The following is a 22,462-nucleotide window of genomic DNA, read 5'->3' as shown; positions in this document are numbered from 1 at the left end:
GTGTGTGTGTGTGTGTGTGTGTGTGTGTGTGTGTGTGTGTGTGTGTGTGTGTGTGTGTGTGTGTGTGTGTGTGTGTGTGTGTGTGTGTGTGTGTGTGTGTGTGTGTGTGTGTGTGTGTGTGTGTGTGTGTGTGTGTTCGTGTGCGTGCGTGCGTGCGTGTGTTGTTCCATAGTCTATGTTACTTGTTCCATATGCTCCAGACTCCTACACCAGCCCCCAAATTTAAAATCAGCCGTGTTTACAAAAACAACCACCCACCCACACTCATACACTGAGGCTTATACTACAAAACACGATAACACTAGATTGAGGATCTATAAATCAATGCCAACAAAAGGAAGACAAAGGGTAGAGGCACCAAATGTAATCCCCAGGCTATTTTAAAGTTCAGACCCACCGGTAGGATTGTCAAACGATGGCCTGCTGACAGTATTTTGCACTTCTGAACAGTGTCAGCAGTCCATCTCTTTTGTGTTCACACAGCAAAGACCTTGGAAATCATCAGTCATTCAACCTTGTTAAAATACTCCAAACCAGAAAGTGGAAGTAGCGTTGTTTGGCAATGCATATCTGTGCGTAATGCCTATGGTGGAGATTCCAAGCTATCTGCGCTAATGTTGCTATTTTGTAGAAAGCCCTTGTTGATACTAGCGAGATGGCCACAGCTAGATAACTACCTAGAAAGATGACGAAGAAACAATTTAATTCACTCTCCATAATCCCATACTGCCAGTGCCAGTCCATAACCAAATGTACAGCCAAATGGTCCCGTGTGGCTCAGTTGGTAGAGCATGGCGCATGCAACGCCAGGGTTGTTTGATTCCCATGGGAGACCAATACGAAAATGTTTCCACTCACTACGGTAAGTTGCTCTGGATAAGAGCGTCTTCTAAATGACAAATGGAAATGTTTAGCTAGCTAGCTAGCTATCCTTAGCATATTTGCTATTTAGCACAATATAGCTAGCTAAGGACACTGGGTTGTGCCGTGGCGAAGATCTTTGTGGGCTATACTCGGCCATGTCTCAGGATGGTAAGTTGGTGGTTGAAAATAACCCTCTAGTGGTGTGGGGGCTGTGCTTTGGCAAAGTAGGTGGGGTTATATCCTGCCTGCTTGGCCCTGTCCGGGGGTATCGTCGGACGGGGCCACAGTGTCTCCCGACCCCTCCTGTCTCAGCCTCCAGTATTTATGCTGCAATGGTTTATGTGTCGGGGGGCTAGGGTCAGTCTGTTATATCTGGAGTATTTCTCCTGTCTTATCCGGTGTCCTGTGTGAATTTAAGTATGCTCTCTCTAATTCTCTTTCTTTTTCTCTCTTTCTTTCTCTCCTTCCTCTCATTCTCGGTGGACCTGAGCCCTAGGACCATGCCTCAGGACTACCTGGCCTGATGACTCCTTGCTGTCCCCAGTCTACCTGGTCGTGCTGTTGCTCCAGTTTCAACTGTCCTACCTGCGGCTATGGAACCCTGACCTGTTCACCGGAAGTGCTACCTGTCCCAGACCTGCTGTTTTGAACTCTCTAGAGACAGCAGGAGCGGTAGAGATTACTGTTAGTGCCCTACTAGCGTGAAGCTCCAGGCTCTGAGCTGTGGCTACATCTGAAACGACACTATTCACTATTGGCTATGAAAAGTTCGCTATGAAAAGCCAACTGACATTTACTCCTGAGGAGCTGACCTGTTGCACCCTCTACAACCACTGTGATTAACATTATTTGACCCTGCTGGTCATCTATGAACATTTGAACATCTTGGCCATGTTCTGTTATAATCGCCACCCGGCACAGCCAGAAGAGGACTGGCCACCCCTCATAGCCTTGTTCCTCTCTAGGTTTCTTCCTAGGTTCTGGCCTTTCTAGGGAGTTTTTCCTAGCCACCGTCCTTCTACACCTGCATTGCTTGCTGTTTGGGGTTTTAGGCTGGGTTTCTGTACAGCACTTTGTGACATCAGTTGATGTAAGAACAGCTTTATAAATACATGTGATTTGATTTGACTGCACTAACTCGGCAGCTAACACAGGCAGCTGTTTCATGGAAACTAGCTAATCCATTGTGATTTAATTATAATGTCAATACTAGCTACAGTGGTTAGCTGGCTTGGAATCACTGGTCACTTTAATATTGCTTACATACTGATTTACTCATTTCATATGTATATACCGTATTCTATTCTACTGTATTTTAGTCAAAGCCACTCCGACATTGCTCATCCTAATATTTATATATTTCTTAATTCCATTCTTTTACTTTTAGATTTGTGTATTGTTGTGAATTGTTAGACACTACTGCACTGTTGGAGCTAGGAACACAAGCATTTCGCTACACCCGCAATAACATCTGCTAAATATATGTGACCAAGTACCTATCGGCAGTCTATCGATAGTGAGATTTTTGTGGGTTTCATGCTTTAGTGGTTAGGTTGAAGATGATTACATTTAATTCAATTGCATTCCTTTCAATTCAAATAACTTTGCTGACCTAATAGGTTGTTAGAAGTAATAAGTCAGTAATAAATTGCCAAGCAAAGTAGTCTTTCATTGCCATCAAGCACATCACTGCTGAATCTGTCCACAATCTGTAGGCCCTATAGAGTTTATACCCTGCATCTCTCCACAGTAAATCCTAATTTAACGAGTCATGATGTAGTGTAACCCAATCTCTTGCTGATCTGGCCTGTCTCTGGCCTGGTCTATCAGGGCGACACCTCCTCTGAATTATCTCCAATCCCCACTGCCTATACTATCCTCCACCATAGCACCCGCCGTCAGGTGTTTATCCCATCACCGTGGTTACCGTCGCAGGAGCTAGCCCACGGTGTCTTGTCTGAGATCTAGACGGGAGCTAGAGACATAGGGAGCTGTTATGATTAGATTCTAGAATGAGGGAGAGGGGGGGGGGGTTTGAGAGAGAGAAAGAGAGAGAGAGAAAGACATGCTAAGGCTACACACAAGATACACAGTGAACCTTTGAAGCTAGTTTACCTATGTGGAGGCGATGATGTCTGCCTAAGATTCATATTATCCTCACCAGGATAGGATTTAACATGGATTATCTGTGTGTGAAGGAGACAGAGTCAGAATTAGAGCAAGAAATGGAAAGATGGAGACTGGTGATAGAGGCAGTGTGTTTTTGGTTTTCCTATCTTTGTCCGTATTCTCAAGGATAGTAAAATGATAATTAGCGGGACATTTCACCTGTCTCCACAGGAAAAGGCTATTTTGGGCTTAGGGGTTAGAATGATGGTTAGGTTTAGGGGTTAAGGTAAGGGTTAAGCTAACTGGACTGTTTAGCTACTGGACTCTTAAGCTAGGACAGATTTAAATATGTTCTGGGATTCATCTGATAATATTGAGAAGTATTCCACATCAGTCACTGGGTTCATTAATAAGTGCATCAACAACATCGTCCCCAGTGACCATACGTACAGTGCATATCCCAACCAGAAGCCATGGATTACAGGCAACATCCGCACTGAGCTAAAGACTAGAGCTGATGCTTTCAAGGAGCGGGAACCTAATCCGGACGCTTATAAGAAATCCCGCTAAGACCTTCAATGAGCCATCAAACAGTCAATACAGGACTAAGATCAAATCCTACTATGCCGGCTCTGATGTACGTCAGATGTGGCAGGGCTTGCAAACTATCACGGATTACAAAAAGGTAAACACAGCCGCGAGCTGCCCAGTGACACGAGCCTACCAGACGAGCTAAATGCCTTTTATGCTCGGTTTGAGGCAAGAAACACTGAACCATGCATGAGAGCACCAGCTATTCCGGACAACTGTGTGATCTCGCTCTCCTTGGCCGATGTGAGCAAGATCTTTAAACAGGTTAACATTCACAAGGCCCCGGGGCCAGATGGATTACCAAGATGTGTACTCATGCGCTGATCAGCTGGCAAGTGTCTTCACTGACATTTGTAACCTCTCTCCGACCCTGTCTGTATTACCTACAGGTTTCAAGCAGACCCTGTGCCCAAGAACGCCAAGGTAACCCGTCTAAATGACTACGTAGCACTCGCCACGTAGCACTCACATCTGTAAACATGAAATACTTTGAAAGGCTGGTCATGGCTCACATCAACACCATCATCCCAGACACCCTGGACCCACTCGAATTCGCATACCGCCCCAACAGATCCCCAGAAAATGCAATCTCCATTGCACTCCACACTGCCCTCTCCCACCTGAATAAGAGGAACACCTATGTGAGAACGTTATGCATTGACTACAGCTTAGTGTTCAACACCATATTGCCCTCCAAGCTCATCACTAAGCTCAGGACACGGGGACTGAACACCTCCCACCTCTACACTGGATCCTGGACTTCCTGACGGGCCGCCTCATGGTAAGTTGTACCGATGCACCAAGTCTGGAAACAACAGGACCCTGAATAGCTTCTACCCCCAAGCCATAAGACTGCTAAATAGTTAACCAAACACCTACCTGGACTATCTGCGTTGACCCCTCTTTGCACTAACACTTTTGACTCATCACATACGCTGCTGCTACTGCTTATTATCTATCCTGTTGCCTAGTCACTTTATCCCTACCTGTATGTACATATCTACCTCAAGTACATCGTACCCCTGCACATCAACTCAGTACTGGTACTCCGTGTATATAGCCATGGTATGGTTTCTCATTGTGTATTTATTCCTTGTGTTATTATCTTTCTCTCTGCATTGTTGGGTAGGGCCTGTAAGTAAGCATTTCACTGTTAGTCTACACCTGTTGTTTACGAAGCATGTGACAAATAACATTTGATTTGATTTGGGGTAAAGGTTAGGGTTAGGTTTAGGGTAAATAGGAAGGGGAATCTGAAGGGGAATCAATTGTTTGGTTGCCACAAATAGTATAGTAAAACAAACGTGTGTGAGTGAGAGTGAGAGAAATAGATGCAGAGAAAGAGGAACAGAGAGAGGGGGAGAGAAGATTTGTGAGTGTGTCACCTGTGGTTTATGACAGTTCTCTGCTGTGATTTATGACAGTTCTCTGCTGTGGATTATGACAGTTCTCTGCTGTGGTTTATGACAGTTCTCTGCTGTGGTTTATGACAGTTCTCTGCTGTGGTTTATGACAGTTCTCTGCTGTGGATTATGACAGTTCTCTACTGTGATTTATGACAGTTCTCTGCTGTGATTTATGACATTCTCTGCTGTGGTTTATGACAGTTCTCTGCTGTGGTTTTTGACAGTTCTCTGCTGTGGTTTTTGACAGTTCTCAGGTGTGGTCCGTACACATACAGGACAGACTCTCCCTCCAACACCCCATCCCTGGCTGCATTCCTGGGAGAGTGTGTGTGTGTGTGTGTGTGTGTGTGTGTGTGTGTGTGTGTGTGTGTGTGTGTGTGTGTGTGTGTGTGTGTGTGTGTGTGTGTGTGTGTGTGTGTGTGTGTAGGTGTGTAGGTGTGTAGGTGTGTGTGTGTGTGTGTGTGTGTGTGTGTGTGTGTGTGTGTGTGTGTGTGTGTGTGTGTGTGTGTGTGTGTGTGTGTGTGTACGTGTGTGTGCGTACGCGTGTGTGTGTGTACGCGTGCGTGTGTCTGACAGGACATCCCAGGGAGGGGACAGAGAGAGAAATTGCAGTAGGTACAAGAGTGGATCCTGGCAGTCAGATCCTGGCAGGGAAAGAACAGTGGTGGGGCTGGTCTGGTCTGGGACTGAGGGTCGTAAACATAGGATCACAAACACTGGGAGGGAGGTGGCTCTTTAGGAACAAGGGAACCGGATTTCTGACATCACAGCACATCACCAGTGGCGGTCGGTATCGTTTAAGATGAGGGAGTACGCAAATGTATTTTATGAGTATGGCCTTATTTCTGTTACAGTATATTGGATGACTGTCATTCATATTCTATTCACCCAGCAAAATGTAACATACTTGAATTTCCCTATACCCATCACCTAGCCTATGAATGACAGTTTACAACGTAGGTGCATAGGTTGAGAGAATTTTTGTAATCAAGGTGACAGTAACACATTCAATACCGCCTTTCACACTCTTGCCTGCATCTATAGCTGGTCTAGGGTGTACTCATTAGTCCAACAGTGCAAACAAGAGTTTCTATTGGACAAATGCAGGTATGTTTATACCTGTTTCGTTCCGTTTGCTACGGTTTAAGAAACGCTTTTCAACAGAATTGGCTGAATTTATACACACCTGATCACACGCAAACACAGTTCACTTTCATAGCAGCCACATGATCACTTTGCCCCTTGTAATTCCTTCTCGCATCTAAGCGCTCTCCTCCTCTCTCACCCTTTCCCTTCGCTTGTGTACTTCAGTTAACAACACATCCGCTGTCTGTGACAATGTAACAGTATAACTTTATGGCGTCCCCTCGCCCCGACCCGGGCGCGAACCAGGGACCCTCTGCACACATCAACAACGGTCGCCCACGAAGCATCGTTACCCATCGCTCCACAAAGGCCGCGGCCCTTGCAGAGCAAGGGGAACCACTACTTCAACTCAAGGTCTCAAAGCGAGTGACGTAACCGATTGAAACGTTATTAGCGCGCACCACCGCTAACTAGCTAGCCATTTCACATCCGTTACACTCACCCCCCTTTCGACCTCCTCCTTTTCCGCAGCAACCAGTGATCCGGGTCAACAGCATCAATTTAACAGTATAACTTTATGGCATCCCCTCGCCCCGACCCGGGCGCGAACCAGGGACCCTCTGCACACACCAACAACGGTCGCCCACGAAGCATCGTTACCCATCGCTCCACAAAAGCCGCGGCCCTTGCAGAGCAAGGGGAACCACTACTTCAACTCAAGGTCTCAAAGCGAGTGACGTAACCGATTGAAACGCTATTAGCGCGCACCACCGCTAACTAGCTAGCCATTTCACATCCGTTACAACAAGGTAAAAAACCTTTCCAAGCCAAACCTTCATATTATAACCGCTAACCGCTACACACAGCCTACATCATTGTCACCATATTATCTAAAGTCATAGTAAACATAGCTAATAGAACTAACACATTAGTAAACCCGCTACAATCATGCAGTAGAGTAGTCAGCAGAGCAAGCACTTTAGCAGTTACACCGGCGACCCCGGTGGTAATAAATTAATAAAACCAAAAGCTTACCTTGACTTGGAAGAGCTCCAAATTTGGATAGCCATAGCCAGCTAGCTAACATAGCTTCCCTCTGTTTGAGCTGGGTGTTTGAGTAGGCCAAACATCGCTAACTCTCCCTCTCTCTCATGCTTCTCCTTCATATTTGAAGAAATGTATTTGTTAAAAACTGTTCAAATGTTGTCTTTCTCTCTCTTTGAGTCAACTACACACCACATTTTAGTCACTGCAGTGCTAGCTAGCTGTAGCTTATGCTTTCAGTACTATTGCTACCCTACAGAGTGTTGCTGAGGCCACTGTAGACCTTCATTGCAAAACATGGTGTTTTAATCAATAATTTGGTGACGTGAATATATTTTGTATAGATTTAAAATCAACATTTTTATTTATATGTTTCACTATTTAAAAAAAATGAAATTCACTATGGTCCTGCCGTTCCTCCTCTGAGGAGCCTCCACTTGTCACACACACACACACTGAGGGAGAGTCTGGCTATATGATGTAATTACAGAATGTGTATGTATGGATGCCTTGAAACAATGCCAAAAATGCCCTTCTCTGCTGTTTAGAATAGAATGGGAGGCTGCAGTGCAGGTTCATTTCTTGCCCATTCTACAGAACAGGCCAATAAAACCACTAGAACTGACTATTACAATCTGAAACATAAATAACCAAGGAGAAAAATGCTACCATCAGATACATAACATCACCAAAACATTCAGGCAACATTCGTCACTAGATGAAGCGGATGACTTTCTTAAATTTCTGTATGGTTCCCATTTCCTCAAAAACCTCCCCTGGGAATCATTATGAAATCAATCAGGCTATTTCTAGAGACAGCCTAAAAAGGTCTCCTCTGGTCTGGGTGAGTTGAGCTCTGAGGTTCTGAAGACAGAATGGTAATGTTGTTGAAATGTCCTCTTCTACTTTCGGCTATCTGATTCGACCCATGGACCTATTAAAGGCTAAACACCTTTAATAAGGAATAATAAGGAGTAATAAGGAGTAAGGAAGATCTCCATCTGTGTACACACACTCATGCAGTTAAACACATTTGGAAGGCAACTACCGTAAGCTAATTTTAGAGAAACTATATTTTTTATCCAAATATAGTCTTCTCCTTCATCCCAGTGCAACTTCACAATGTTGATATACCCAACAATGTGGACGTTACCCGTTGATATTATATCTATAAACAACAGAGTGAGTGACCAAACCTAACAGACCAGTTTGGGTGAAGATACTAGCCTACTGTTACAATGTTAGCTCAATTCAACTGTAAGCACTTTGTGTGTCCCAGTGCTTGTCTGTGTGTTAACTGTGAGTGAAGTTTGCAGTGAGTGGACAGAGCAGTAGGGTCAATAGCTGTGTGTGTAAGGGAAAAATCTTCACAGTTACATATCTGGATATTATTTATGACAATATATAGTATCGTTTTGACAATATAGCAGTATTATTTTTGCACTAGTTGGCTATACCTGCAACAAAACTCCAGTATTTCTCCTTCATACGTGTAGCTTGTTCTCCATCTTTTTAAATAGGGAGCCAATTTGTTTTCACCACTTTTATTTACATGACTGATCAAAGCCATGAGTAAACATGGTGAGCAATATGTTTGGAACATTGAATCGCAATACACATAGAATCGTAAGAATCGCAGTGCATATTGTGTTGGCACCTAAGTATCATGATAATATCGTATTGTGAGGTCCCTGGCAATTCACAGCCCTGGTGTATGTGTGTTAACTGTGAGTAATGTTATCAGTGTGTAAACCCAGTCAGACAGTAGTAGAGAAATTGTCACCTCTAATTATAGCTAGCAGTCCTCTGGCCCCCCTGCTGTGGCAGTCGACCAGGGCCACGGATCAATCTCAGTCAGAGTGGAACTCAATGCCAGGGAAATGGGTGCAGGGTGCAAGTGCACCTACATCAGATTCAGGCCACATAATGTGGTATTGCATACCAGCATCCATCTGTACACAGGTCCTAACATGTAGGAACCGTGTAGATGTAATCTTTTGGTTTTAGGCAGATATGAAACTGCGCTTGGGACTTTTCCTAAGTTTAGTAAGAACAACTGTGTGAGTGTGTATAATTTTGATACCCGACAGTGCTATCCTGTAGTGACTCGTTCTCTAGGTACAATATTACAGCCGATTCATGATGTCATCACAGTTAAAGGTGCAACCGCAATCAAGGGAATTCCCATGCAAAATAACAAAGCACACTTTGGATTTGATACTTCCTCGACCAGTCATCAGTGTAGCCTGTCACCTATAGGTAGCCTTATCCCTTCCTCAGACTTGGTTATAGTGGTGCTGTGCATATAAAGAAACACTCCTTCTGACTGATTGACTGACGACAGAAGAGTAGCTAACGGCCTGTTTGTTGCCTCTGGTGTGTGTTTGTGGGGACAAGGATGATGGAATGTTGCCAACTGTAATTTACTATCATAAATTCAGAATGTGTACGATGAACTGGAAGTCCCCGCCTACTGCTTCCAAACCCAGGCACTCGTTATTAAGCCTAATGCAATGATTTATTTTACAATCAAATTTCTCTATTCTATAGTGATGTGCATCACATAAAGTAGTTACTGTCTAATTATGTGTGCAGTCCTAAAAACATGCAGACAGGGTAGTCACACAAAGACAGGGAATCACTGTCAAAGTCATACTAGGCTATAGGCTACTGAAATGGCTCACAGGTCAATGGTGAATTGCTGTAGTGCTCAGTCATGCATGGCCCAACCAATCTAGAGTACAAAATAATGAAGTTCATAGTGTGACTGTTGGTTGACACAATGCAAACTTTATTGTCCAGGACATTGGCGAAATTGCCACGGGGGATGGGGGGACACGTCCGCCCAATAATTTCTGAGGGGAGTTGGGGGCCCACTGGATGTCCCCCAGATAGCATATGAACACGTCATAAGCAATAGCAGAATGTGTAGAATTGCAGGAAATTAGCTTTAAAGGAGAAATGTTACAACCAAATCTCTATTTTGATGTAAATGGCATGTTGTAGAAGGGTCCAAACAACTTTTTTGTGATTTCACATGTTTTAGAGAAACTGAAAAAACATGAACAGAGTCTCCGAAAAACAGTTTTCATTCTTTATCCGTAATGTTATATTCCCTTTTACGCGACTCGAGCATTCTCGAGCGGTTCCATTTACCGTGCAGCCTGCTGCTACAGGTAACTGCCAAAATAAAGGAAACACCAACACACTGTATAACGTCTTAATAGGGAGTTGAACCACCACGAGGCGTCAGAACAGCTTCAATGCGTGTTGGCTTAGATTCTAGAAGTGTGGAAGCACCCCATGCGTTCAATATACTTTGTATTAAAGGTTGACACAGGAGTGACTATTCATTCCTGTCGTGTCTTGTCCTGTCAATTATTTTACCTGTACTGTCCTGATCCCGCAACCGTTCTGTAACACCGGAACTTTCCTGTCCCATCCCAATAAAAATAACTCTGTCCCGTCCCATGCTCATTTATATGCCCAAATCTCTGAAATAACTCCCTCCTAGCTGCATGTCTGTCTGTCCCCGCTCTGCAATAGCATCACAGTGGAAACGAAGACTGTTCTCGGGACAAGCCTTGTTGTAGCTAGATATGTTCAAGCCGCATTAGGGACAATTTTAGCTAACTCTATTCCTAACCTTAACCTAATTATCCTAACCTTCCATGTCAATTATCCTAACCTGCTACAAAAAGTAACTTCTGCTAGTCAAAGATTGACGTTGAGATCAGTCTTGGTTTCCACTAACGCGATACATCCACTCGCGTGTGAGTAGCCATAGCAACTGCTCTGTGGCTGCTGCTCAGCGCTTAGGAGACAGTTACATGTACACAGCTGATAACCACATTACAAGATTTGGGGAATGAAGGCAGTGGGAGCACTGTTCCCATGTCAACCTCTACTTTGTATCCCTCATTTACTCAAGTGTTTCCTTTATTTTGGTAGTTATCTGTAAAATAGACAGAGAGGTATCGCTCGAGTCGCAACAAAATTGAATATAACGCTGCAGAAGTTCGGAATTACACAATTTCATGTGTACAATATCTAAAAGACCTACATCACTATACTGAGAGCTTTGCTGTTTCTAAAAGGATGCATTTGGGTGTTTTTGGAGCCTTTGTTCATGTTTTTTTTCGGGGCCCCCATACTACTGTACACAACGAGGCTGACGAAGTGATTTGCTGTTTGGTGTAAGTTTCTCTGAAACATGAAATCATAATAAAGTTGTCTCGACCCTTCAATAACTTGTTTTTTATGTAATTGTTTTACCTTTATTTAACTAGGCATATAACATGCCATTTACATTTAAAAACATTGATTTGGTTGTACATTTTATTGATTTATTATTAAATACATTAAATGGCCTGGTATGATGGTGCATTGATCAGTTATTTTTGTGTTTTTACCCAAAGTCAACCTTTAAAGTGACTAACCAGTTTTTCCAGATTTCTATGAAATATGAACTATAATTCATTATAATAGTTGAAAGTGAAATAGTGAGTGAAATAGAAAGTGAAATAATGAGTGAAATAGTTTTATTTCCAAAAAAGGGCAATTAAGTATATTTAAAGGCAGCTTTTCTTTGTGGAATGTTGTGGGCATACCCCAACATCAGAATGGTGTGGGTGTATACAGGTCATTAAAAATATTATTGCGAGTAGACCACTGATTGGCCAGCTCCCTCTTTGAGGAAATAGCAAGCATTTTTTAAACAGTCTGTTTATGATACAAGTTTGAGGTGGGTTTTTAAAGTGTTTCCTCCAATTTATGATTTGGCCACAAATACCAGTATAGGATGATTCAACAACATTATTTGGGTATGAGTTAAAATAACTTTTAAACGTGAGATTTTCCCTGGAAAGTTACTTTAATACAACAGAATGTTCTCTCAACCTCATGGCAAAATGTGTAAAGTAGCAGGAAATTTGCCTTAAAACAGCTAAACGTTCTCGCATCCTCATTGAAAAATATGAAATATAGTATGAGATGAGCTATAAAACAGCACATTTTTATCTGCCCCATGACAAACTGTGTAGAGTTGCAGAAATTAGCTTTAAAACTGCTAAATGTTCTTTCAGACTCATGACAAAATGTTAAGAATAGCATTATAAAACTGCAAATGGTCTGTGTTAAAAAGTGTGTGTGTTAAAAAACGTGTTAAAAAGCAGGAAGTTAGTTATTTGCCAAAAAATAAGAAATAAAATTCCTAACATATATATTTTTTGTGACATTGCACTTATACCTTATACTGTGTTTTCTAAATACCCCTCCATATAAAAAAGTTTACAAAAAAATAAAGCTCCCCGGACCTCCATCTACTGTTCATCCTCCCCAATATCTACACCATCATTTCGCCCTAGGTCCTGCATAGGCTGCAGTCAGTGTGAAACCGAAAACACGATTGTGTGGTTCTGGGAAATCATTTGGGGATTTCCACGACATATTTTGGACACAATTACACAGCGTGATGTTCAGTTATTGTTTGTAGTAAACATACAGCCAGAGGTAGCCTATAGTTGGAACGGTATGCCCAAGCCATCTATAATGCCCCATTATGTCGTTGCCTCTACGCACAATACTGAACATCTGGCCCAAAGCTTATTCTACGCATCTAAAGGGGAAAACTCAGTCGTGCGCCATGCACAGCATGTCCATTGTCTGTCTATAAAATTCTCAATCATGTTCATTTTTGTGTAATGGAATGGAAACATATTGTTAATTCAAACAAACTCCACACAGCAAGTTATGTTCGCTTATACAGAATACAACACCATTCCTCTCAATACCTAATTCCCCAAATCCATGCACTTTGTCGGGAACCCTGGGCGCAGGAGCGGAAGAGATTCAGAAAAAATATACAGTGTTTTCTATTCTTACCTGCTTCCACTGTATCTGATAAGTCAAAATTAGATGCTGTCCTTGGGAATTCTTTGAGTTTCCTGGCGCTGAGGTTAAAAAACCCGGAGTTCGCTCCTTCTTCCAACGCTCTTTCCAAGCCGCGGTTAGTTGGCACGGTATTGCCGCTAATGTTACTTTGTATAGAGGCAGATGCGAGCTGGGAATGTGGACGAGGGTCTGGTCCCAACGTCGCCATATTCGCCTCACCTTTATTGTAAATGAAATGCTCTACGACGATTGTATCCAGGCACAAACTACGGGAGAGACTTCAGCGGTGCGCGAATTTCCTCTTCGACTGCCTCCGCTCCTATGCGGCTGCGCAATTCACTGTACTACAATGAACTGTAGCCAGGCCAACTGCATACTGGTAGATTAGGATTCTGCGACCCCTGCTGACTATAGGCCTACAGAAAACTGACATAGTTTCCCTTCAAAACCTAGAGCTACTTGTATGACACGAATGTCTGTACCGTAGGCTACATCTGTGATATATGTAGTTCATATAAACTGAGTGACACAAAACAGATATTGGGAATGCAGTAAACATTGTGACTATGGATTTTGAATGATTAATAAGCCTGCATAACAACTTCTAACTCAATTACAGAAAAACATTTATATCATACATTTCATTTCATATCTTGAATGATAATTCCTAGAGTTCAATGAGTTTACAAATGAGTAGTCTAGCCTGTTGATAGAGAGAGAGAGAGAGAGAGAGAGAGAGAGAGAGAGAGAGAGAGTAATGTTTACTGTTCATTATGAATGGTTTGTTAACTTTTGTTTATTACCTATTTCACTTGGCTTTGGCAATGTAAACATATGTTTCCCATGCCAATAAAGCCCTTTGAATTGAATTGAGAGAGGGGGGGCTCACTGCCAATGAGAATGCTGAGTCGACCGCTTGAATAACCTTGCATCAGCAGAGATGCTGTTTGCTGATCACTCATCACACTATGGAGGCTGTACACACACATAGAGAGAGAGAGAGTGAAAGAGAGACAGAGAGACGAGAGTTAGAGAATGAGAGATGCCTTCAGATACATACAGTAACAGAAAGAAAAGAGTGAGTGAGGTGAAGTGTCAGACTATGATACATGTATCGTCTCTGGTGCCATCTGGAGCAGGTAAAAGCCTGTTAGATTCTATTTCAGATGAACCCAGCTCAACAAATAGCCTATAATTCTGCTATTCCCAATATTCACGACAGTATTACTATTTCTTTTCAGCGCCTGAAAAGTCAGTCCATATCTTCATGTCACTTTTTTGTCAGTTTCATCCCCTCACTTCATATTTTGCTATTAGCAGAACATGAGTACAAGAAAAATAAAATGCTACTTTTTTAGTATCATACTTCCCCGATCTGTTCAAGCTGGATTGTGGTGTGACACACAATTGTTAGGTTGGTTCAATATGCTTAAGGCTGGTTTCTACAACATCTCCTTCATGCTGGACAAGACATTACTTCCCACCGAGGGGAACCTAACAGGAATAAAAAGCTGAAAAAAAAATATTGTTGATCTCAGCATTAATAAGCAAGATTACTACATAAGGATTAGGTTAAATCTATTTGTGAATGATAACTCAATCCTCACCAGAGATTTGTGAGATGTTGGGATGAGTATTATAACACTTTTCAGGTCAAACATAATATGTAGTAATTATAAGACACCACTTGGAGTTCTAAGACACCACTTGGAGTTCTAAGACACTACTTGGAGTTTGAGCCTTTTGTCATGACTCCCAACGAAGGTGGCTCCCCTTGGATGTAAAGATATCCGACCCACTTCTTGCTCAACAAGTTGACAATTTTACAGCTGTATGATTTTAGACGTCACATGACAAAAAGACTCACGTTCGACCATGTCCTCTGTTTTGGGATTATACAAAATGGTGATTACTTTACAGTTGGATAGAATATTAAATTGTTTCAGGGATTCTGGAAATAATCACATTTGTGATTGTTCCTATGGTTTCAATACTACTTGCTGCAGGTGTACATGTATCTTAACTTCAGTATACAGTGCCTTCGGAAAGTATTCAGACCCCTTGACTTTTTCCACAATTTGTTTCGTTACAGCCTTATTCTAAATTATATATATTTTTAAACCTCAGAAATCTACACACACATAATTATAAAGTAAAGTGTTTTTTTTTGCAAATGTATAAAAAAACAAAAACAGAAATACCAGAAATATATTATTTATATAAGTATTCAGACCCTTTGCTATGAGACTTGAAATTGAGCTCAGGTGCATCCTGTTTCCATTGTTTTTCCTTGAGATGTTTCTACAACTTCATTGGAGTCCACCTGTGGTAAATTCAATTGATTGGGCAGGATTTGGAAAGGCACACGCCTGTCTATATAAGGTCCCACAGTTGACAGTGCATGTCAGAGCAAAACCCAGGCCAGGAGATTGAAAGAATTGTCCGTAGACCTCCGAGACAGGATTGCGTCGAGGCACAGATCTGGGGAAGGGTACCAAAAAATGTCTGCAGCATTGAAGGTCCCCAAGAACAGTGGCCTCCATCAGTTTGGTACCACTAAGACTCTTCCTAGAGCTGGCCGCTCAGCCAAACTGAGCAATTGGGGGAGAAGGGCCTTGGTCAGGGAGGTGACCAAGAACCCGATGGTCACTCTGACAGAGCTCTGGAGTTTCTCTGTGGAGATGGGAGAACCTTCCAGAAGGACAACCATCTCTGTAGCACTCCACCAATCAGGCCTTCATAGTAGAGTGACCAGACGGAAGCCACTCCTCAGTAAAAGGCACATGACAACACGCTTGGAGTTTGCCAAAAGGCACCTAAACTCTCAGACCATGAGAAACAAGATTATCTGGTCTGATGAAACCAAGATTTAAATCTTTGGCCTGAATGCCAAGTGCACGTCTGGTGGAAACCTGGCACCATCCCTACGGTGAAGCATGGTGGTGGCAGCATCATGCTGTGGGGATGTTTTTCAGTAGCAGGGACTGGGAGACTAGCCAGAATCGAGGCAAAGATGAATGGAGTAAAATCCAGAGAGATCCTTGATGAAAACCTGCTCCAGAGTGCTCAGGACCTCCGACTGGGGCGAAGGTTCACCTTCCAACAGGAAAACTACCCTAAGCACACAGCCAAGACAACGCATTAGTGGCTTCGGGACAAGTCTCTGAATGTCGTTGAGTGGCCCAGCCAGCGCCTTGAACCCATCTCTGGAGAGACCTGAAAATAGCTGTGCAGCAACGCTCCCTGTCCAACCTGACAGAGCTTGAGAGGATCAGCAGAGAAGAATGGGAGAAACTCTCCAAATACAGGTGTCCCAAGCTTGTAGCGTCATACCCAAGAAGACTCAATGCTGTAATCGCTGCCAAAGGTGCTTCAACAAAGTACTGAGTAAAGGGTCTGAATACACAATGCATATAGGGTTTGTTCGAAAATGTGCATATTTAGCGGCACAAATCGTGGTTATACAATGTGATTAGTGGCCAAACTTCAAGCAATCTGTTCGGCGCCATCTTGGAGAGGCACCTATTCTAATCGATAAGTAATCATAAACTTGACTAAAAAAATACAGGTTGGACAGCAAATGAAAGATACATTAGTTCTTAATGCAACCGCTGTGTTAGATTTTTAAAATTAATGTTACTCCGAATACAGCGTGCGCTAAAGCGAGACCGCACCGAAATTCATGGCGGAACTATTATTTGACATTTGTCAACATAAATACGAATTAACAGCATAAAGATTGCTTACTATTTGCTGAGCTTCCATCAGAATCTTGGGCAATGTGTCCTTTCTCCAGAACAATCGTCTTTTGGTTGAAAGATGTCCTCTTCTCCTGTAGAAATAGCAGCTAACGCTAGCCATCCACCGGAGAGGTGTCCAACTCGCGATAGCGCAAGACAAAGAAATTCCAGAAAATCGCAATAAACTGATATAAACTGCTATGAGTCGGTTTAAATTAACTACCTTATGAAGTTTTTAAGACAAAAATCAAATTAACTCAGAGCCGGAGATATAGAACTGCTAAAACGAAAGCTTTTCAGGACGCCATTGTGATGTCCCTCTTGCGCCAGGCGACCAGTTGAAAAGAACGGTCCTTCCGTTCCATGGGCTTTTATAGTGCCCCAGATGGTGCAATCCACTCCATTCAAATTCTCACCGCTTACTGACATCTAGAGGAAGGCGTATGCAGTGCATGTAGCCCCATAGCTTACATGGGGACTTATAAACTGACCCTAGAACAGGGACCTCGATTTCAGAAATCTCACTTCCTGACAGGAAGTGTGCTGCAGAATGAGTTCTGTTTCACTCAGAGAAATAATTCAAACGGTTTTAGAAACTAGAGAGTGTTTTCTATCCAATAGTAATAATAATATGCATATTGTACGAGCAAGAATTGAGTAAGAGGCAGTTTAATTTGGGAACGAATTTTTACAAAGTCGAAATGGCGCCCCCCTATTGACAAAAGGTTAACCATTTGTAACGTATTCAGCAGGCGCTGTAACGATTGTCTATTTCCCACCCAACTCACGCCCTGACCATACTAAATAAATACAAGACTGTGGAAAACATGTCAGGAACGTGACAGGCGCTGCATGTAACTGGTCTTTAGAGAATTCTTCAGTGGGTCCTTTAAAAAACTTGGGGGAAAAGAGTGTTCCATCATGTTTGGCATAAAGTCTGTGCTCACGTGGGCATGGTTACTGACTGGATAAACTTTACATGAAAAAACAGTTTCTCATTTAGAAGGCCAAGATCACATTTCATCTTCTCACAAATAGTTTCGTATTTAATCCCATAAATTCCACAACATTTGGATGTAAACCTGATAAATGGGAAATATACACATTCAGAGATTCAGTTATGTTGTTATACCATCCTTAATGAGATCCCAAAACAATAACTGATCTGACATAATTGTTCTTTAAGTACCCGCGGACCATTCCAACTGTTAGATTACAGAAATATTGTTTCAGTATTCAACCTTTTGATGTTGTAGTTTTTGCAGGAGGAATCTCCTTGTAACAAAAGGTTTCTTTCCCAACCATCCTGCAGAGTTTCTACAAGGTATTTACGACCGTCATAAAATGACCAACTTCACCCCTCTCACCCTCTGCAGGGGAGAGAGCGAGAGCACTGTAGAGCGGACTCACTGTAACCTGATCCTTCGTATCCTCACAGGAGAGTTGTGACATTAATGTGAGAATAGTTCTAAAATGTATCCATGATAAGTCTCTCTCTCTCTCTCTCTCTCTCTATGTCATTACGTAAAAAGCCATATTGTGTCAGTCTGCCAGGGACATTTGTCTCATGTAGTAAGTGTGTATGTTTATTCTGTGTTATTATTTAGTTAGCTAGTAAATAAATAATTAAACCAATTGGTGTAGTACTGAATCATAAGTAAGGCTGTTTTTTTTGCAGACTGTTCAGAATGATGACATGATAAGAGGTAATGATTAATACGTTGACTGTTTTATGGATGTGATAGGTAAAGACTTTTAGAGTTTAATTCGGGAGATGGTAACTTCTTCCGTGGTGCCCCAAATCCTAATGAGTTAATTTTTACATGATTAATTTAATCGGGTAACAATTAAACATATTTAGTTGAATAAATAAACAAGTCATCAGATTAATGAAAGTAAAGTCATGACACCATGCTGGTTAAATGTGCCTTGATTTCGAAATAAATTACCGACAGTGTCACCAGCAAAGCATCCCCACACCATCACAAAGCACCCCCACACCATCCTTCTCTATGCTTCATGATGGGAACCACACATGCGGAGAAAATCCGTTCACCTACTCCGCATCTCACAAAGACACGGCGGTTGGAACCAAAAATATAACATTTGGACTCATCAGACCATATTGGCACCGGTCTCATGTCCATTACTCGTGTTTCTTGGCCCAAGCAAGTCTCTTCTTATTTTTGGTGTCCTTTAGTAGTGATTTCTTTGCAGCAATTCAACCATGAAGGCCTGATTCACGCAGTCTACCCTTAACAGTTGATGTTGAGATGGGTCTGTTACTTGAACTCTGTGAAGCATTTATTTGGGATGCAATTTCCAAGGCTGGTAACTTTAATGAATTTATCCTCTGCAGCAGAGGTAACTCTGGGTCTTCCTTTCCTGTGGTGGTCCTCATGAGAGCCAGTTTCTTCATAGCGTTTGATGGTTTTTACGACTGCACTTGAAGAAACTTTCAAAGGTCTTGAAATTTTCCGTACTGACTGACCTTTATGTCTTAAAGTAATGATGGACTGTCGTTTCTCTTTGCTTATTTTATTTTATTTCATCTTTATTTAACCAGGTAGGCTAGTTGAGAACAAGTTCTCATGTGCAACTGCGATCTGACAATTTGAGTGGTTCTTGCCATAATATGGACTTTGTCTTTTACCAAATAGGGCTATCTTCTGTTAACCACTCATACCTTGTCACAACACAACTGATTGGCTCCAATGCATTAAGAAGGAAATAAATGTAGAATGGGTTAAATGTAGAAAATAGTAAAAATAAAGAAAAACCCTTGAATGAGTAGGTGTGTCCAAACTTTAAACTGGTATGATACAATGCCTTCAGAAATTATTCAGACCCCTTGACTTTTTCCAAATTTTGTTAGGTTACAGTCTTATTCTAAAATTAATTAATTTGTTTTTCTCCTCGTCAATCGACACACAATACCTATAATGACAAAGCAAAAAGGTTTAGGCATTTTTGCAAATGTATACAAATAAATATCACATTTACATAAGTATTCAGACCCTTTACTCAGTACTTTGTTGATGCACCTTTGGCAGCAACTACAGGCTTGAGTCTTCTTGGGTATGATATGACGCTACAAGCTTGGCACACCTGTATTTGGTTTCTCTCATTCTTCTCTGCTGAACCTCTCAATTTCTGTCCGTTTGGATGGGGAGTGTTGCCTCACAGCTTTTTTCGGGTCTCTCCAGAGATGTTCGATCGGGTTGACGTCCGGGCTCTGGCTGGGCCACTCAAGGACATTCAGAGACTTGTCCCAAAGCCACCCCTGCATTGTTTTGGCTGTGTGCTTAAGGTTGTTGTCCTGTTGGAAGGTGAACCTTTGCCCCAGTTTGAGGCCCTGAGCGCTCTGGAGCAGGTTTTCATTAACGATCTCTCTGTACTTTGCTCCGTTCATCTTTCCCTCGATCCTGACAAGTTTCCCAGTCTCTGCCCTTGAAAAACATCCCCACAGCATGATGCTGCCACCACCATACTTCACCGTAGGGATGGTGCAGGGTTTTCTCCAGACGTGACACTGCATTCAGGCTAAAGAGTTCAATATTGGTTTCATCAGACCAGAGAATCTTGTTTCTCATGGACTGAGAGTCTTTAGGTGCCTTTTGGTAAACTTTTGGTAAAGCTGGCTGTCATGTGTCTTTTTACTGAGGAATGGCTTCTGTCTGGCCACTCTACCATAAAGGCCTGATTGGTGTAGTGCTGCAGAGATGGTTGTCTTTCTGGAAGGTTCTCCCATCTCCACAGAGGAACTCTAGAGCTCTCTCAGAGTGACCATCGGGCTCTTTGTCACCTCCATGACCAAGGCCCTTCTCCCCTGATTGGTCAGTTTGGCCGGGCGGCCAGCTCTAGGAAGAGTTTTGGTGGTTCTAAACTTCTTCTATTTAAGAATGATGGAGGCCACTGTGTTCTTAGGGACCTTCAATGCTGCAGAAATGTTTTCCCTTCCCCAGATCTGTGCCTCAACACAATCCTGTCTTGGAGCTCTACAGACAATACCTTTGACCTCGTGGTTTGGTTTTTGCTCTGACATACATTGTCAACTGTGTGACCTTATATGGACAGGTGTGTGCCTTTCCAAATCATGTCCAATCAATTCAATTTACCCCAGGTGGACTCCAATGAAGTTGTAGAACCATCTCAAGGATGATCAATGGAAACAGGATGCACCTGAGCTCAATTTCGAGTCTCATAGAAAAGGGTCTGATTACACATGTCAATAAGGTATTTCTGTTTTTTATACATTTGCAAACATTTCTAAAAACTGGTTTTCGCTTTATCATTATAGGCTATTGTGTGTACTTTGATGAGGAAAAAAATGTATTTAATATATTTTAGAATAAGGTGGAACGTAACAAAATATGGAAAAAGGGAATGGGTCTGAATACTGAATGCACTGTATGTGATGGGATGTATAGATATTATGGAAAGTATATGGATAGAATATGTAGAATATCTGAACAATACAAAGGATAGAATAGTATATGTACAGCAATAGTTAAATAGGAGGGCCTTGACTAGAATACAGTATATCCATATGAAGTATGCTAAACAGTATGAAAACATTATTAAAATGACTAGTGTTCCATTATTAAAGATACCAGTTTTCCATAACTATGTACTGTACATAGGGCAGCAGCCTCTAAGGTGTGTGGTTGAGTAACCGGGTGGTAGCCAGTAAGGGACAGTGACTAAAGTTCAGGGCAGGGTGCCAGCTAGTGGTGACTATTTAACCATCTGATGGCCTTGAGACAGAAGCTGTTTTTCAGTCTCTCGGTCTCAGCTTTGATGCACCTGTACTGACCTCGCCTTTTGGATGGTAGCGGGGTGAACAGGCCGTGGCTCGGGTGGCTGAGGTCCTTTATGATTTTCTTGGCCTTCCTGTGACATTGGGTGCTGTAGATGTCCTGGAGGGCAGGCAGTATGCCCCCGGTGATGCATTGGGCAGACCGCACCACCCTCTGGAGAGTCCTGTGGTTGCATTCGATGCAGTTGACAAACCAGGCGGGGATACAGCCCGACAAGATTTTGGTGTCACACTGACTTCACTGATTATGACTAATCCTACATAGGATGGGCGTGTGCACAAATTGAACATGGTTCTCATTGATTCATGGTATTACTCCTCTCTGCTCTCTGTAAAGTACATTTGTTCTCTTTATTTCAATGTGAATCAATCTAGAATAACAGTCTGTATATCAATTTTCCTCACAATTCTGTCTCCTGCCCAGGCGGAGGGAGGTTGCTCCCTCCCAGCACCTCCCCTGTATAGGCTGTGGAACTGAAGTAGAGCCCAGTAAGTAGACAATTTACATTTTAATTCCCTAAGCATGTCAAATGAAAGAAGCAGGTACTGAGTCAGGTACAGACTCTCCCCATCCTGCCAAAAGCCATCATGGGCAGAAGAGAAAATGCTGTATAGATCTAATACCAGAACAGGTTGTTTAAATCAAACTACTGTAGGATTGTTTTAACCTGTATTCACGTTTCTTAGAATTTTAGAAATAGGGTGCTCTATCTGCTGCTTGGTATCACCCAAACATGGGAACACAGTGACATCTATTGGAAATTTGAGTGAATCACTTCACATTCTAATTCCACATAAACAATTAGTAGTCTACTACTACTTATAACTAACTTTCACAATTCACAATAAGACATGTGTATTTCTATACTCACCAACTAGCCTATATTAAAAAATGAAAGCTCCAAAACCAA

At 42.3% G+C, this 22,462-nt stretch overlaps 1 protein-coding gene across 1 annotated transcript in view; it reads right to left on the bottom strand.

Moving 5' to 3' along the window:
- Nucleotides 1-13,324, bottom strand: part of LOC129816522 (leucine-rich repeat and calponin homology domain-containing protein 1-like) — an 89,540-nt gene extending 76,216 nt beyond the window's left edge. The window contains exon 1 of the mRNA XM_055871091.1: nt 12,984-13,324. Within this exon, the coding sequence (XP_055727066.1) occupies nt 12,984-13,200 (217 nt within the window). The 5' untranslated portion in view covers nt 13,201-13,324. The remainder of the gene's footprint in view (nt 1-12,983) is intronic.
- Nucleotides 13,325-22,462: the final 9,138 nt, after the last annotated feature.

Source organism: Salvelinus fontinalis, chromosome 19, assembly GCF_029448725.1.
Source record: "Salvelinus fontinalis isolate EN_2023a chromosome 19, ASM2944872v1, whole genome shotgun sequence".
In the NCBI taxonomy this organism is placed as follows: domain Eukaryota; kingdom Metazoa; phylum Chordata; class Actinopteri; order Salmoniformes; family Salmonidae; genus Salvelinus; species Salvelinus fontinalis.
This window is presented reverse-complemented; position numbering and strand designations above follow the sequence as displayed.